Source organism: Styela clava, chromosome 4 (genome assembly GCF_964204865.1).
Source record: "Styela clava chromosome 4, kaStyClav1.hap1.2, whole genome shotgun sequence".
Classification (NCBI taxonomy): domain Eukaryota; kingdom Metazoa; phylum Chordata; class Ascidiacea; order Stolidobranchia; family Styelidae; genus Styela; species Styela clava.
The window spans coordinates 6046204-6064587 of record NC_135253.1 but is presented as its reverse complement, the minus strand read 5'-3'; the positions used below and the strand labels follow the sequence as shown (position 1 = coordinate 6064587).

The 18384-nt window shown below is 31.6% G+C and overlaps 1 protein-coding gene across 7 annotated transcripts in view; it reads left to right on the top strand.

Annotated features, from left to right (window-relative positions):
• LOC120326693 (MAP/microtubule affinity-regulating kinase 3-like) overlaps positions 1-18384 on the top strand; it is a 44972-nt gene that overhangs the window by 11305 nt on the left and 15283 nt on the right. For all 7 annotated transcript variants that reach the window (XM_039393026.2, XM_039393020.2, XM_039393025.2 and 4 more), the window contains exons 4-13: positions 3777-3825; positions 4582-4647; positions 4896-4966; positions 5877-5933; positions 7994-8128; positions 11288-11389; positions 11654-11773; positions 12465-12564; positions 13561-13673; positions 15128-15302. In XM_039393026.2, the coding sequence (XP_039248960.1) occupies positions 3777-3825; positions 4582-4647; positions 4896-4966; positions 5877-5933; positions 7994-8128; positions 11288-11389; positions 11654-11773; positions 12465-12564; positions 13561-13673; positions 15128-15302 (988 nt within the window). The remainder of the gene's footprint in view (positions 1-3776; positions 3826-4581; positions 4648-4895; positions 4967-5876; positions 5934-7993; positions 8129-11287; positions 11390-11653; positions 11774-12464; positions 12565-13560; positions 13674-15127; positions 15303-18384) is intronic.

The following is an 18384-nucleotide window of genomic DNA, read 5'->3' as shown; positions in this document are numbered from 1 at the left end:
CCCACAACAGATAATGTAATATATTTTACGTGATCCATAATTAATTACCATGGCTTACGGAGTTCACATTCGGCAACGGTGATCAACGCTAGCCTCAGGGGCCACACCAATTTTGTAGTCTGCCTCCATGCGGTAAGCCGGGTGTAACTGTAGTCGTCGTCATCTCATCTAAAGGTTGATCAATAGTTTTTTATTATATGTTGTACTCTCGTATATGAACGATAGATACGCAGTACCCTGCGGAAACGAATCGTCGACGACGCAACCTTGTTCACAACCAATTATTATTCATTTATCAATCGGCAAATCGGATGTCGTTGTAATCTTTAATTATGGCACTTCTGCAGACTTCATTGTCAACGAGTCGTTACTATTTTTCTCCCGAGAAATATAGAAACGACAGTTATCCTGGTTGAATTTTTAACATCTTAAATCGTTATTAAGCATGGATTATTTAAATTGTGATATTATTGTTTAATATGTGACCGTACATATGAACCCACGTACATTTGAACCCATGTGTATATGCGCTGGTTCAATCTATATGCGGGTGAAAAAACATGGGTTAGGGTTAGTATGGGTTCAAATATCCGTAAAATAAAAAAAATGCCATAGGTGCAATAGTATGCAGGTGCAATTGTCGTGGGTTCAAATGTAATGGAACCGTTTAATATTATATAATATTGGACTGTTCTTTCGCGTCCTTCAGCTACGTTAATAAACGATGATAATTTTGGGGCGACTTTTTCTCGCGATCTATTGAGTGGGGAAGTCATTGTTTCGCGGTCTAATGGGTTTATGATAACCGACCAATATTATGTTGTTCTTCGTTCATTTTCGTCAGAAGTGAAGTATTGTCCACGATGGCCTGTTTGTTGAAGCATTATACTTAGCCTCACCACCTCGTCTAGGGTGTAAAAACAAAACAAAGATCCGATGTAGCTATATTATGCGAGTTTTGTATACAGCTGTAAAATTATCCCATAAAAACATATATTTTTTCTTTTTTTTTTGCGTTGCCATTCCGACAACTTAATTAACAACAGTAAACACTATAAACATAAAATATATATTAATTAAGTAGCCTATGCCGTTTCAAATTTAAAGAAGCAGGATTGAAAACAACATCAAGTGTTTAAACTTAATAAATTGTATCGGAAATTCTCAGTACCGTATGTTTTATGTTATATCTTTGCAATATTGCTATTTGAAATATTTTATTGTCATTGGATTAAAAAATTGCCCTGATTTTCAAGCATTGTCCTCTTGTAGTTAGGAGTGAATTCAATTTGTAGTTTGGAAGTGTACCCGCAAGTCAATTCTATTACATTCTTTTTGTTCATTTTATTAGCAAGATTCAACGCAAAAGCTTGTAAATAAAGCTTCATCTATGATATAGATTTTGACTCCGCAACAAAATTTTTGCCAATTAAATTGACTACAGATTTTACTTCCCTCAATTCGCATATCTTCTATTGAATAGCCAACACTTCTTTGTCGTGTACCATTGAGTATCTTTGACGTCTCAAAACACGTATTTAAATTGCGAGCGTCGCGTAATCCTAATCACCGTTGTTAAATCGGAAGTGGATGAATTGGTCTACGGATCTTGTCATTATATCTAATACTTTATTAAATCCGACTAGCTTCGATGGTTTGTACAGTTACTTCTCTTCATATATATTGCGCAACATGTATGGCCGCGGTTAAACTTTACCGAGTAGTGGTTGTTTTCTACTGATCGTATTTGATCATGGTACTTTTTTATGTTTTGGTCAGACAGATTAGTTGGGTAGAGGTAATATCGCGACGACATGGAAACAAAAGTAGATGGTGAATGACCTATTATTTGTTTTTACCGCTTCGGCGAATCCAAAAGAGAGAAAGAAACGTCGTTTCAATTCACAGATTGTTAAAAGAACTACCTATTTATTCGTCGGTCGGTCGGTGATCTCCCGCTGACGTTATGTCGCTTAAAGCAATTTGACATCAACCTTCAGTTCATGGGGGCTTTTCAGCGTTAATAAACAAAATTTTACCTGGTTTCAAGTCTATAAATTCACACCATAAACAAAAGAACTACACATTGCCTGCTAACAGCCTTGCATTAGCTTCTTTGGGAACACTAAAATTGTACAGCCTTTTTTTGGAAAAAAACAAAATTATAGCTTCAATGTCAGTTTATACAGGGATTACACACCATCACTGTAAGTTTGGCCACTAATAAATTCCAGAAAAAAAATCATAACTGGTCAACTGAACAGACATTTAGATAGGACTGGGATACATCTATATTTAATACAGATGTTTATATTATTGTCATTTGATTCTCGTTTATCGATTTTTGCAACTGTGTCATTGATATGCATGTTAATTAACTTGATTTAGAAGATATTTTATAGGTACTCAGTTTGTACCAATTCTACTTCTATTTGGTGTGAAGCTTAGTGTAACACTGCTTCACTTAATAATATTAGCAATGTTTTAAAAACACCCATAAAGAAAAAATATAATTGAAGGAATGGTTATCAAATTTAAGATACCTAAATAATACTAAGAGATATATAGACAATTGAGAGCAAACTACCCAGACTCAAATAAAACACTAAGACTTTCTGATATAATAACTTTACTCCGACTATCTTGCTTCAGTCTCCTGAAGGTTTTTTTCATTGATATTATTAGGAGCATATCAGGCTATTTTTAGTTGATGTATGTTGTGAAAATTATATACAAAGAAGGCCCATTTTGATGTTTGTGACATATTCCACAACATTAATCAATTCCAGGCTGTTTATTTAACAAATTTGAAATAATAAATCTCAATCAGGCATTTTTTTCCAGAATAAATCCAAAATAAATTAGGTTCACAGAATTTAAACATCTGCTTTTATTCAACTCACGCTTGTATCAATAAACCGCTATTGATGTGAAAGTAGATTTCACATTAATATGATTTTTCTGTTATCATAGGCAAGATAGCAGTTCTTGAATACTGGTTCCTTTCATAACAGTGGAAATTGTACCCTGTTCAGAGTGAAAACGTGTAAACAAAACGTAATATGATCCAGGATATCTGCTACTAGCTAGTGTACTAAATCCCACCTTGTTAGCTTTTAGCCCTATCCCCCTCTTATTCTTTCTCTTCTTTTCGCATGTTTTATTACTGTTAAAAAAAATTATGATTGGTATTATCATGTGATATTTTTTTTTTGTAGTTTTCATTCTCTTTTTAGTACTTTTTGAGGCCGTCTAACCGGGCTAAAATTTATTTTCACCCTATTGCAATTATGATGCCTGCTCTAGAGTGTCCTGTCGTGGTTGAAACTCTCCTTAGGGGGTTGGTCGACCTCGTTGACCTTGAAGTCTTGCCCGCCCCCTTCTGATTATATTTCATGATTATTGTTGTTTGTTTATATTTACTGCGTTATGTACTTGTATGCAATGAATTATTAGAAAATAAATCATCTATCTATTGCTGAAAAAGGCATCTTTAGGGCAATTTTTAACCTTCCAGACTTGAGTCATTTGGCTGCTGACAATGTATTATCGTGTGATACAAAACTAGTGATGCAGTTATTTCATGTGATATTATCTATTGGTGGTGTCTTAATCCAGAGTATTATGAAATCCATTGTAGGTAATGATATTGATTTGTTTCTGAGATGAGCTAATGGTCTTTTGTTTCACCTTTTTTATCTTTATCAAATATTGATGATCTGGGTTGGAACCAATTATTTGAAAAATAAACTGAATGATATATTATATTTTCACAGCTTTTTCGAGAAGTTCGAATTATGAAACACTTGGATCATCCTAATATAGGTGAGAGAAAAATATTGTATTGTATACAACTAAACCGACAGTGAATTTTTAATGTTCGATATTTTACTAAGTATGGTTTAATATATAGGGTTTGAGGGTAGCAGTAAACAAAACGCTCGGTTTGTTAGTCTTGGAATATGCAAACAGAATCCATTATTCATTGTTTATTGCACAAATGTGACAATGTTTATAACCATGTAGCATTGCTATTTTTTCGGTACTCCGATAGTGTGTGTACCAGGTTATCATGGTTAGGCCATAATTTTATTCCAATCTTCCTAATTTTATTTTTATTATGAGTTCGGGGACTGCCTTTGTTAGCCAAGTGAATAAGAATATGTCCCCCGTCCATTGGTTTCAGTTTCTTTACACAACTTGATGTAAGGTAGGCGAACAAAATTAGTTATCTCCATATTGGTACACACACACATACATACTTGAGTGCCGTTTTTTTTTCACTAGATGACATTTATTTACCAGCTAGCGTTATCAAACCCCAGGCTTTTTCTAATAATAAAACCCTGGTAGTTTTGAGGGAAATACCCATGTTCAGAAGAAATAATTTATATACTGTATTATATCAATGTGTATTATTATTATTTTTTCGTTGTACAATTGCATTTAACTATTCACTGATATTAATAGTCATCAACAATAACACGCTTGTTTCCAAAGACTTTTCAAGTTTCTAATTTCGCACTGGATTAAAAAACATAGAAATATGATATTCATGAATGTGTTTTCTTTTTTTTTCAGTCAAACTTTATGAGGTTATTGAAAACAGTAAACAACTTCTTCTTGTGATAGAATATGCTAATGGAGGTGAGAATACAACTTTTATTTGGGACATTTAGAATTTTTACAAAAACTTTTTTATGTGTTAAAATAGATGAAAAGTATTGTCCTGTTTAATTTTTTAAATAACAATAATCCTTTGTGTTGATGTATTTAGAAAGTTCAGATCTAATCAAAAACCTATACAAATAGATAGACTCATAGATACATTAAGAATAATCTTCTATATCTGGCTGTGAGTCATCAATAACATCTGAATATATTTTGTTTTTTAGGCGAAGTTTTTGATTATCTTGTTGCTCACGGTCGAATGAAAGAAAAGGAAGCCCGGGCTAAATTTCGCCAGGTATAGTATCTCCTCTGTTTGAGCTTTCATTTAAAACTTCTATTCTCCTTTCTTTACAATTTTGCCCTTCTAAATCTGTTGAATGAATATCTATGGAATGGTATTTATAGCATCATAATTAAACTGCATTACTAGGATTGTCACTGAAACAAAAATGGGTTATAATAATAGCTATTAGCTACCAGTTCTCTTCACTCTAGGTAGATAAGTTCAGCAATCTTTTACTTTCATATCGGAATGCTTCATATTTGAATTTGCCCTATGTAACACTTGCTTGAAAATAAGATACTCATGACTGTACTTGAGTTGAGAGTGATCGCTGGACTTTCTGATTTACACAAAAGATGATCAGGGACCTGATAGTTCACAAAAGATGATCAGGGACCTGATAGTAATTATTTATGTAAAAATGTCACAGTGAAATTTATTTTGTAATTGTAAATTGGACCCAAATTCGAAAATCACTTTTATCACTTCGGTTGGCTGTATTCAAATCTTAAAATGCCTAGTGTAGTGAGTAGCCTATTGATTCATATGTGCTAATTTGATATAGTCTGAGTACTGAGTTTATATTTACTGGCTGATAGTTTATATTCAGGGGGTATTGGGATATTGAAGTATTATGTGTTTATTCTTACTTCGTATCTGTATCATGTATTGGTTACAATGCTAGAAAGAGATTGTCTTCGAGGGATGAATAAAAATAAGTATTCTTAGTTGGTATTTAATTTCTAATTTGATAGGGAAAATTGGTGATGAGGCCTAAAGTAATAATAGTGTAAATGAAGTTTTAATAAAGGTTTTAAATTAAATACATATCATTATACTGTTTAACTGATGTTATAAAGGATTGTTATACTTTATACGTTTCAATTTTTTTTTTACGTTTGTGCATGCATATATTTTTCAGATTGTTTCTTCAGTGCAATACCTACACTCAAAACACATTGTACATCGTGACCTCAAGGTAAAGAGTTCATTTTCTTCAACAATTCATATGCTATTAGTTTTGCCTTTGCTCGAGTTCCTTTTTCCTCAATAATTCAATATAACATAATCAGGAATGTCTAAAACGAATCGAATAGTCAAATAGATTCAAAATTCCATTCAATAGTTTATTTTTTTATTTAAACTTAGGGGTAGTTCCATTCATCAAATTATCATTTTGAGCATTCAAATTCTACAGTGTGATAAAAGATCCATTTAATTTTTAAAACTGTAAAAAAAATTGAAAATTAAACACTCACTGTTGATTTTAACCTTCCTGCCTTTTCAAATTCAAAACTCGTTCATTATACTTGTTCCCAATTGAACTTGCACAAATTTAAATTGTATTCAATATTATTTATTCAAAAATTTCATATGAAAATTGTTTGGAATAGCAAATTATTTATATATGGCCATCCCTGAATCAATTCAATTAAATTCTCAAAGCCGCAATCCATAAGCACAGTGATCCGTGACATGTCATTTGGCTTGAGACAACGACGCCTACAACAATGTCCCTACGGATTTCAGTTCTTCTGCATGCATTGACATGTTTTAAACAATGTAATGCCACAAGCGCACAAGAAAACTGTGTAACCTTTCCATAATGGTGAAGTGCAGCAACTCTGATAATACTGTTTATTGGATTTTCTCGCCCTTCTGGGAACTCGAACTGATACTCTTTTCATCGAGATTGGCTCTTCAGTTCAATAAGAGTGCAGAAATAATCATTGAAATTTAAATTCAAATTTTTAATATTGATTAATTGTAATCATCAGAAATTGATTTCTTCCAACTTATTTCAAAGTGGATAGGATTTATGTACCTATTTATCCAGGGGGAGAGGGGAAAGTCGATAAGACGGCACGATCATATGGCGAACCGGGGCCTCTCGTCCCGTTACCAGTTCAGGTCGGGTATGGGATTAGTTAGCCAGTTATTTGTTTTCGAAAGCATGGTATATAAGTGTAATTTTGAAGATTTGGTATGCGTTAAATCAAACTTTACTCATGACGAAATTTGTGACAAATGGGGTGGTTAATAAAGTTGATATTTTGATCCTTGAAACATAGCGTAAAATTTATAATTTAAAAAAATCTGTGTTCAGATTTAAGCCCAACTTGCTTCTTATTATTTTAGTCTCTTTGATCATAAATTTATGAAAAACAATTTACATTGTTGCAATCAGGATTGTCCAAAATGAATAGAAAATTCGAAACCATTCTAAATTAGTCATACTCAATATATCTTTGATTTTATCAATAATTCAGAATGTTATTGCATTTGAAAAATTATCATGAACAATTGGAAGTCTCATAGTATGACTAAAAACCTGAAACTTTTTCAAGTATTGGAACCAATGGAAGTGCAGTTTGACTATCAATAATATGACCCAATTTAAATGTATAGAATAGATAAATAAATTTCATATTCTCATGCTAGTGAATAGTAAATCAGAATACACTCACACTAGTAAATAATTCGGTTTGGCCAATCCTAAATTTGTAAACCAAATTCGTCATATTGTTGGATTGTCAAATTTATTCAACTTTCTTGGACTGAAATATCTAAAAATTAAACTAGTACCAATGACATTGACAACCTCGTGAGATCAAAATTGTCAAATTATGATCTATCATAAAGCTTTACATGCAACTTGTGGTACCGGTCATTGAATTATTGCCCAAGGCCTAGTCTTTGATTTTATGTTTTTCTATCATCAAGTAATATTAATTACCCTTTATGACTCATTTTTAATCATGCTCTACAATGAAGCGCTTCAAATTTATTAATAAGTTGATACATGCAATTAATTAACTTTATCAATTTGTGGAAATTGTACAGAGGTAGTTTATATAGCCTTTTATTGACTGTGGTCTAGTTAAGGCCTGATGGGATGAATATTCTGAGCCCAGAAGTTTACTTACAATGCCAACTAAAATTTGTTAGGAGAATTACTATTTTGAATTTGTATATGGACAATACCCTTTTCGTTTAATATATTTTGTTCATTTTAAAATGTCAAACATTTTATTTTAGGCTGAAAATCTTCTGCTTGATTCGGATATGAACATTAAAATAGCCGATTTTGGATTTAGTAACGAATTCACACCAGGCTTGAAACTTGATACATTTTGTGGAAGCCCTCCCTATGCTGCACCCGAACTTTTTCAAGTAAGTAAACAATGTGTTTGTATTGCCATATTTGCTTGAAGAGTGAAATTTATTGTAATGTAACAGCAACTGTACAGCAGGGATTCTTGCTGTGGTCTAGCTTGTTTCGGGTTGGTAAAGAAGAGCACTTTATTTTCTTCACTCTCGACTGCAAATCTTTTTAAGAAACTGGTTGCTTCAAGCTCCAAGGCCTAACTGTACTGAAAACTATGTCCATATATTTGAATAATTTGAGCATTGCTCTCCTGTGGCATTAGATTTAAGTGATGGAATTCATGAATTATAGCGAGAGATCCTTCCATCTTTAATAAATAATTGATTTGCTATCATTACCCTACTTGTTATACTCAAAAATGATAGGACATTGTTTTTATAATTTTTACTTCGTTGTTTGGAAATTTAATTTAATTAAAAGTTCTAGATTAAGTTAAGGTTTTGTTTCAAATAACAAAAAAAGTATTGCGTTTCTGTATGCTGTTGACTATTGGCTTTCTTTAGAAACTTGGATGATAGTAATTTTCATATCCGAATAGTTGAGTAATCAAAGCTTTTTTGGTCATTATTTGTTTGAAATTTACCAAAAACTTTTAGACCTACCTATATTGAAATATATGAGTTATCAAGTATTTAGGTAATATGCGCCTTCCTTGGGTTTTTTTGTCCACTGTATTATCCAAATCTCAAATTCATTGATTCGTTTATGAAATAAAGTGCATTCATTCTCTATTATGTAAAAATATACGTCAATAAGTTATACAGGCTTCTTTTTGTACACCGGGGGAGTGTCTGAACTTCATCATCCTTTTTGTCTTGACCTGATTGTCCCTATTGTGTGACAGGAAATACTGGTATTACCGGTACAAAAATAGCCAATAACACTCAACTCTATCATCAGCAACACAATCATATTGATAATCTTCCATGATTTAATATGTCTATAAAGGTATATTGGCAGTTTGGCACAGTCAATAACAAATGCTCTGTTCATCTTCTTAGTATTTTACAGTCAGTTCTAATATTTGATTTATACTACCAAATCATAGCTTTTCATTGTTTTGTTGATTATAAATGGTTTTATTAACTGTGATGATTTTTTTAAATTTCAGATACTGTAATTAATGTTTATGAATCTTTTTTAGTCTAGATAAAGGGAGTTGAATGTTATTTTATCTCTTTTATGTAGTATGTACTGTATCTGTAGAATTTAAATTAGAGGTCAAATTTTAATGTTATATCATTATTAAGAAATCATATAAATAAGAAGCTTATATTTATTATAACTAATTATTATTTATTAGTTTTTACTTGAAATTTCATAAACACTTTAATTTGATGGACATCAAATTGGTTATTGCACCTATATTATCGCGAAATTATTATTTAACGTTGTCAATATTATTATGATACAACTAATTTGTTTATCATCAAATGTCATTCAATTACAAATTATTTGAAAAAATTAAATAAAACGACGAAAAATGTTTTGATAAATCAAATGGCAACAGTATCGTCATATTGATTTCGCAATCCTTCCTCAAGCCACTATGAATTAAGATCATAACTGTCATTTTAATAAATTTTATAGTTTACAATTACTCAAAAATACTGGCAAGAATAGACTATGATGATTTGCTTTTTTTAGACCAGAAATTTTCGAAACAAATTGAATATTGAAAGTTATTTTGATTCAGTTATATTGGATATAGTAAGTTGTTGCTTTAGGGAATATTTAGTTTCGATTTGAATAATCGCGAAAGCATATTATGGCTAAAAATAAGATGCATTCAACTACCGATACAACTGTATTTGTAGATTGCAGTATGTTCAAATATAATTAACATTATATTAAGCATGACCCATTATTTCATATTGAAAAATATTTTTAGGTATTCGATTACTAAATTTTTTGATATTTCATCATGATTCTGATATAAGCATCCAACATTTTATTATCATTTCCTTAATTATTTATACTTATAATTAGGAACATGTCAGTAATCCCTTTCCATGGAATAATAGCTAGTTTATTTATTAGTGAGCTTCTGTTGGATCATAGACTTAACTTCTTCAGACAAAACAAGATGTAACTTAACCAAACATCGAATATTGTAGAATTAGACAAGGAGAAAGGACCTACAGTTCAATACACAATATCTTAGTACCCATTGCATCCGCATTTTTACTGAATACTTTAAACTTTTAATAAGCTTATTTCACATCCAGTGAAATGCAATACGAATATTCAGTTTATTAGTTTTCCCCGCTTTACAATACTAGATTTATTCATTATTCAGACCCTTATTCAAATAATCAATTTATTGATTGCTTTGTTCCATCCCTTGCATAGCTCTATACTTTAACTGACAATGATACTGATAGAAGAATTGCCAGGTTGCAAAGTTATATCATGAATATTAAATGGATTCGTAACGTAGGATTAAATGAATTGACTGATATTTTTAAATCTATTCTTTGCCTATCCAAAGTGTTTTGATCATGACAGAAGCAGGTGCATGTCTGCTATAAGTATAAATTATTTTCAAATTTATCGACTTTATTGAAATTGTAATATAATAGAATATTACTGTATATTGTAATTTTTATTTTTTTTAATTAACATCATCTGGTAGTTTGACCCTCTATCTCCAACAAAAATCATGTTAGCTGAAATAATCAAAACAAAGTGTTCACTCATGAAATATAATTTAGTGGGAGAAATAGCCACTAGTGGTTTGACTTTCGGTATTTTAACTATTATGGCATTACAGGGTAGAATTTTGGATCCCATGCCCACGACCTCCCTCTGGGCTCGATAAATTAGGTAGGCAATTGCGAACCGGAAAGATCCTGATACTTCCATAATCCAAACTATAGAACTACTTCTAACAGTGCCTGCTTGTGAAGAGTCTTGTTTAGAGCAGAAGGAACACTATGTTGTTTTGTGTAGTAATTAGGCTGTTCGTAAATTTGCATCCATTATAAAAACTACAGTCAATATATTTTTTTCTGGACAGCTTCTATAAATTACTTTAGGGCTTTGTTATCAAATATGAGTGACTGTCTTTTATTAAATGATACTTGGTACCTATATTCTTATTTAGGTACATATTACAAAAAGTACTACATTGCACTATTATATTATACTTTTTTCTTCTTCAGGGCAAAAAGTATGATGGACCAGAAGTAGACGTTTGGTCTCTTGGTGTTATTTTATATACACTTGTGAGTGGTTCCTTACCTTTCGATGGACAAAATTTAAAAGTAAGCAATTACTGTGATTTATTTTTATTTATATCTTAATCACTAAATATTTTGTGAAGATCTATTGTATTATTTCTTAATGGTCATTGGAATTGTTAAGTCAATGCGTCCGAAAATAATAACTGACTAACTATCCCATATCTAACATGGACCGGTTGAGAGGTCATGGTTCACCATATGCTTGCACATCATCATGAATTGCACATCATATCCTGTATCTAGACGTCATCTAAATTGTACTCTGATCATACTCACATTTTGTAGGAACTGAGGGAGAGAGTCTTGAGAGGAAAGTATCGCATTCCCTTTTACATGTCTACAGACTGTGAAAATCTCTTGAAACGTTTTCTTGTTCTCAATCCTCTCAAACGAGGAACTCTCACAGTGAGTATATTTTGTCTTTTTTATTTTCGAGCAAATTTTAACCTATTATATCATGCTGATAATACCCACAATGTTGTCACAACAATAACCTTATTTGATAACAGAATGAAAAGAACTTATTCGAAAGAATTTTTCTATTACTCATACTTGAATGGGATTTTGCCAAAATGCAATCTTGGAAATTCTCTAATATGAGCCTTCATTCAAAGCCTATTGGGCAAAGCGTTGTACTTATTACAGTTTTGTGACCTCACCCAGAGTTTTATTAATGATAGTAACTTCTGTCCCTTCTACGTTAACGTCACAGTTCCGCCACCTCACTCAGAGTGTCATTATTAATAGGAGCTTCTGTCCTTCTTACGTTAGCGTCACAGTTCCGCCACCTCATCCAGAGTGTCATGAATAGGGGAGATTCTGTTCCTCCCAAATTTAACTATCTATATATTATTGGCTGCTTGAACAGAGCATTATTCACAGAGACCATTGAAAATCACCTTCATAACATCAAGTATGCATTTGAGATTCCCGGTATATGCTGGTTTCCATCATATCTTTTATCTACCTCACTACCTGTTATTTTATTTGGAACGCATATCAAAACTTGCAGTAACAAAATGTGCAAAAGTGCGATTATGCTTACATTGGGCTATGAGATATTGTCCTAAAATTCACATTATTTTCTTATTTTTAGTCTATAATGCAAGACAAATGGATGAATATAGGATATGAAGATGACCCATTGAAACCACATATACATCCAGATTTATCAGAAAAAGATGAAGACAGAATAAGTAAGATTTTATATGAAGAATATTTCTATTTTCAAGTATTTTTACAAAGTTTTAAATTGTGCCGAATTCCGGTCTTTATTTTTGTATGTCAAGCTTTTATAATATTTCTGATGGGATCGAAAACGAAATTCGTTGTATTGGCGATTTTACGAAGTATGTAACAGTTGGTAATAGGTGTTATAAAAAATGACGTTGCAATGCTTTTGGTATCTATCAATATTGAAACACCTTCTATCATGGGGTGGCTGTTGAGCATATATAAATGCAATACCAAATCGACTTAAATTTAAATCATTTTCTTATATCTACTCTACATGATAATATTATGACTCATACGATATTATGAAACATGCATTATAAACATCGCATGTAGTCACCAGATTGAGGATGTCAGTGAATTACTTACTATACGGATGCATGCTTAACATCCTTTATACATACGGTACAGTTATGACCAGTTAGTTTTCAGCAGCACACCTTTTTAACTAAAAGGTACAGTATATATAATGCAAATAAAATGCGAACGTGGAAGCAATTTCTGCTTTCATTTTAAACTGGAATACCTTCACATAATATATTCAATAATATTATTCGATGTAATGTTCAATATTTTGGGCTGCAAAATTTTCGTGATAAAGCAAGCTACGTTTTAAATTGAATATAATATCATACCAATAAAATTATGGTATAATAATAGATTAGTTCTGTCTTATTTATTCAACTTTTTGATTGTCATAAAGGTATTTTATTCAGTAATTTTAATTTTGCTCAAATTATTTTTTGAAACATAGAGAATTAGGATTACTGTTTTTTCCATGCAATTTGCCATTCACTGCTGAACAGATCGTATGTATTGTTCTAAATTGTAGATAATTTAAAAAAAAAAAATACCTAATGATATAGATAAAAGTATTCACAAATCCCAAGCTTGAAAATAAATATTATAAAAAACATTCCAAATATTACTAAAGCTAAACTAATGTTTTTTCTCCCTAGGTGCAATGATAGACATGGGATATAAACGAGATGAAGTTATAAAATCAATACAAAGTCATGCTTACGACGAAGCATATGGGACATATCTATTACTTGGCACACGACCCAGTGAGGTAAGCCAGTTCATGACAAATATAATGGAAAATATGGTCAGAAAAACGCTCTGATGTATAGATTGAATACGGGGGTCACTCAAAAAGCAAGAACCCAGTTCATTTTAAACATATTCTGGGGAGAACATAAATTTTGTGTGTTTAGAATTTTTAATTTTTGTAGTAATAATTAGGAAATTTATGACTTCTGTTTTTTGAGCATCTTGTATCTTCAAGAAAAATAGGTTAAAAAATCGAACCTCAAAAGTTTCAATGAATAAAGTTTGTTTTGAATAAAGTCGAATGCTTTGACAATGTCACTTACCTTCAAATACCCTTCAAATTCGTCCTAATCATCCTGATATTTTAGTTTCAAGTGTTATTAGTTTTTATATTCAAAAAAAAGCAGTGGACAGTCAAACAAAAATAGTACTATTTAATTTGTAAGAGCTGTAAAAAATAAAATACGTATTGTATCATTTTGATATCGATTTTCTTGTATTTTTTAATTGAATCCTTGATGAAAATACATTTTGACCATTAATTAATTTAGCTATATCTGAATTTGAAATTTTTTCTAATGTATTTGGACAAGTAAATAATTTGGTTTTAGCGATTATATCAAGCATTAGGATATTGAGCAAATTCAAATTTGTGATTTACTTGGTTTAAATTTCATGCACTTCGCTTGATAGAGTTACATAAAATGTGAATTACCGGTATGTTATGGACGGTGTTTCAAAGGGTTATGGTGTGTTTCCGCACTACATTATGTGCCTATGTTATCCAGAGGTTGATAAATAATGGATGCATGTACTTCCAAATCGATCTCTCTCTGGTACAATAACCTATGTCATGTGATTCGTGTGTTTGCTGAAATACGGGATACAGCCATGACAACTGCTGTCATGATGTCTATTTTGAGGCCTTTTATCATAGCCAAATGGATATCTTAATAATAAATATACTGTATTAGATGTAATTGTATTGTTTTCGACAAGGATTGTGAAAATTTTGATCAACATCAGAAATTGCATTGATAAACATACATCACTGTAAATAATTGGTAAATAATTAAAAAATAATTTAAATAACGTGAATAATTCAACACTCATTTCGATCCCTATTTTTGTGAGAAAATATAACATGGATACATTCTAATTCTTATTCATTCCAAAATGTGTGGATTTTCAATCGTTATGTATAATTTTCATTTAGTCATGAAATACTCCTGTCTTAATAAATAAATTTTAAATAATAAAATCCTCGTTTAATTGCTTCGAAAAAAAAAATTATTACTGAATTTGATTGTAAGTTGTAATAAGTCTTGTAGTAAGTCTTTTTGAATTAATTTCTTTTTTATATAAAAAGCGTCGAAATATGAGTATTATGGTTTTTTCTGAAAATGAGCATTAAATTTTTGTGTTTCATTTCTTCCAATCAAATTCACTAAAAACAATATTTTGACTTCTCAGTTATCAGATGGAACAGCTTCTCGATCTGGTAGTGCCTTGTCATTAACAGGAGGAAAAATTCCTGTCAATTCATCTTCGCAACCCGGTGGACAACAAGTTAGTAAAAAAGTACAACGCAGTGTATCAGCCAACACTAAGCATTCGCAACGTCGACAAAGTCAAGAGGGAAGCGCAGGTATACTGTCATTAATTATTTATGTTGTTTCTACACTTGAAAATAGTAATTAAACAGTAGGATAAATGGTATCTTATTATTTTATTTAAATTCAAGGGAACTCCTGTAGTGTGTGTACCAGGTTAGGGCTAGGGCATAATTTTATTCCGATTTTTCCTATTTTAGTTCTATTACGAGTTCGGGGACTGTCTGTGTTGTGTGTTAGTCAAGTGAATATACCCCCTGCCCATAGGTTTCAGTCCCTTTACAAGACTTGATGTAAAGTAGGCAAACAAAATTAGTTACCGTACCTCCATATCGGTACACATACTTCTGGAGCGCCATTTCAAGTCAGCAAATTGACAAATTTTTATTTGTCCTGACCCGGGAGTAGGATTGAATAATTTACTATTATATTTGAATAGAGTCTAAAATATATACTAATTGGAAGCATTTTTGATTTTTTAATTTAGGGCTAGGGCATAATTTTATTCCGATTTTTCCTATTTTAGTTCTATTACGAGTTCGGGGACTGTCTGTGTTGTGTGTTAGTCAAGTGAATATACCCCCTGCCCATAGGTTTCAGTCCCTTTACAAGACTTGATGTAAAGTAGGCAAACAAAATTAGTTACCGTACCTCCATATCGGTACACATACTTCTGGAGCGCCATTTCAAGTCAGCAAATTGACAAATTTTTATTTGTCCTGACCCGGGAGTAGGATTGAATAATTTACTATTATATTTGAATAGAGTCTAAAATATATACTAATTGGAAGCATTTTTGATTTTTTAACATCAGATTTCAAATGTTTGTTAAAATATCACATCTAACATTATCAAGGATTAAATGTGACTCATGTTTTATCTGCTTCCCTGATGCCAATTTTATTGTGTAAGGAAACATGTTTTCGAAGAATTGTGAAATATTCCATTAAATAAAAAATTTACTATATATAATATGAACAAAAGTGAAGTATATATTATTTGAATAGTCCATTTGTTTTGAGTCTTCATAGTTGAAGTAAAGTAAGTTTCCATTAGACATATCCGAACAGGTATTTTTGACTGGAGTAATTTTATATTCAAACCATGATGCAGCGAAATCATTCTGAAACAGTAAGACAACTTCTGTTGAAAGAATAGTATGATTTTATAGAATAGCCTACAGTACTTTATTAAATATAGGCAGTGGGTAGGTAGCCAAGCACATGCAAAGTTGTACTTAGTTTGGTAAAAAGGAGTCTTTAACTAGATTATACACAGGTTTCGTTTTCTATCTCTATCTAATAATTACGTAATTTGATTAGTATCTTGTAACTTATCAATACAGCTTATTTGAAAATTTATTCTAGTAATGCAGCTGATGAGTTGGTGTTAACCTGTGATGTCATCATAGTTAAGCCACCATGCCCAAAATATTATACCCATTATCATAGTCTTCACTCATTTACAGAAGAAGTTATTTGACACGCAACCTTTTATGTGAGTGTGATGTAAAATTTCATCGAACAAACAGATAACAAAATCATCAGGAATGTCTTATTTTATAGAATTTGAAGAGTTTAGGGAAATATCGAGTAAAGGATTTTTTAAAGAAGTTATCAGTCCACGAGGTTCACAAACAGGCAGTGATATCGGTGAGCAAAATTTATGTTATCAACTTATCAGTCACACTATTCAATCATATCAGTCAATCTGATAACAGAATATTGATAAGACAGATAACTTTGTTCGACGGGGATCACGAACATCAGACAGAGTGTATTTACGAGCACGAAGTCCATATCACTGGAAGAGAGAGCGTCAAGTTGTAGATAGTTGTGACGGAGAAGTTTGTAGTGAACCTCAACCCAGGACAACTTCACCTCCGATTCCTCCTGATCCATTTTTAACGAGAAATCACTGGAGCAGGAGACCTCACAGGGTAGTTAAGTATAGGATAAACAGCAAAAAATAGTTATTTTTTGAATTTTTTAGTTTTCTGTCAATTTTTTGCGCTTACATGCATAGATTAAGTAGATTAAGTACAGTATATTTTAAAAAAAAAATAGAAAAATTTATACTCAGCAAAAAGCCTGTTTTGTGTCAAATTTCCAGTTTGTTTAGTGAGAATTATATGTTGATAACTATAATATTATCCTATTTTTAAATTTATAATAAGTTGTAAAATCATTTCCCTCAAGTTCAATATGCGAAAAAGGAGTATAAATAAGTGGAGGAAATAATTGTAAAACCCAAGAATTTTAATTATTGTGTAATGAAAAATACATATGAGAACTAAGATATAGGAAAACTCGGTCAGATGGGTAGTCCTGTAGTATGTGTACCAGGTTAGAAGTAGACCATCTTTTTATTCCGATTTACCTTATTTTAGTTCTATTACGAGTTTGAGGACTGTTTGTGCTAGTCAAGTGGCTTTCGTCCCTTTACACAACTTTATGTAAAGTAGGCGAACAAAATTAGTTACCTCCATATTGGTGCACAAAATTCTGGAGCGCCGTCAGATGTATATATATGTAGTTATTAATTAAAGGGACCTATGGACATATCAGTTTGCCACATAGATTGGTAATGGCCTTATTGATGTCGATGTCAACATTAAAAAATGTGATACAAGGTTTTCATATAGTCCTGTATTAAATTAGGTACAAGAACTTTGATGTGCTGCCACCTTAATACCGAAGCTATTCCTATTGTTATTATTACAGTTTGGCAGGCAAAGAAGACCAATTCCATTTAGTGTTTCCAAACATTATGAGAAGCGGGATTATCATAATTGTGAACAAGCATGTGGAGATCCACCTAGAAGAATAGTTCATGGTTGTGAAAAAAGACATTTGATCAGTACACAGCAAAATAAAACATTAACCAGTTATGTAGAATCATCCAAGTTAAATTCTGCAAGAGCTAATAAGCCAGTTGGTGAGAAAAAATCGAAAATAAGAGGAGTTACCGCTCAGAAGTCAGCTAGTAAAGATGATAAATTTCTTAACCGTGCTAAAGAAAGTCAAGAAACTGAGAAAGATAAATTGTTTTTAGTGGTCGAAGAAGGTCCGTGTGTCAAAGAAATAAGTCAGAAATTTGAAAGACTTCATATTGATA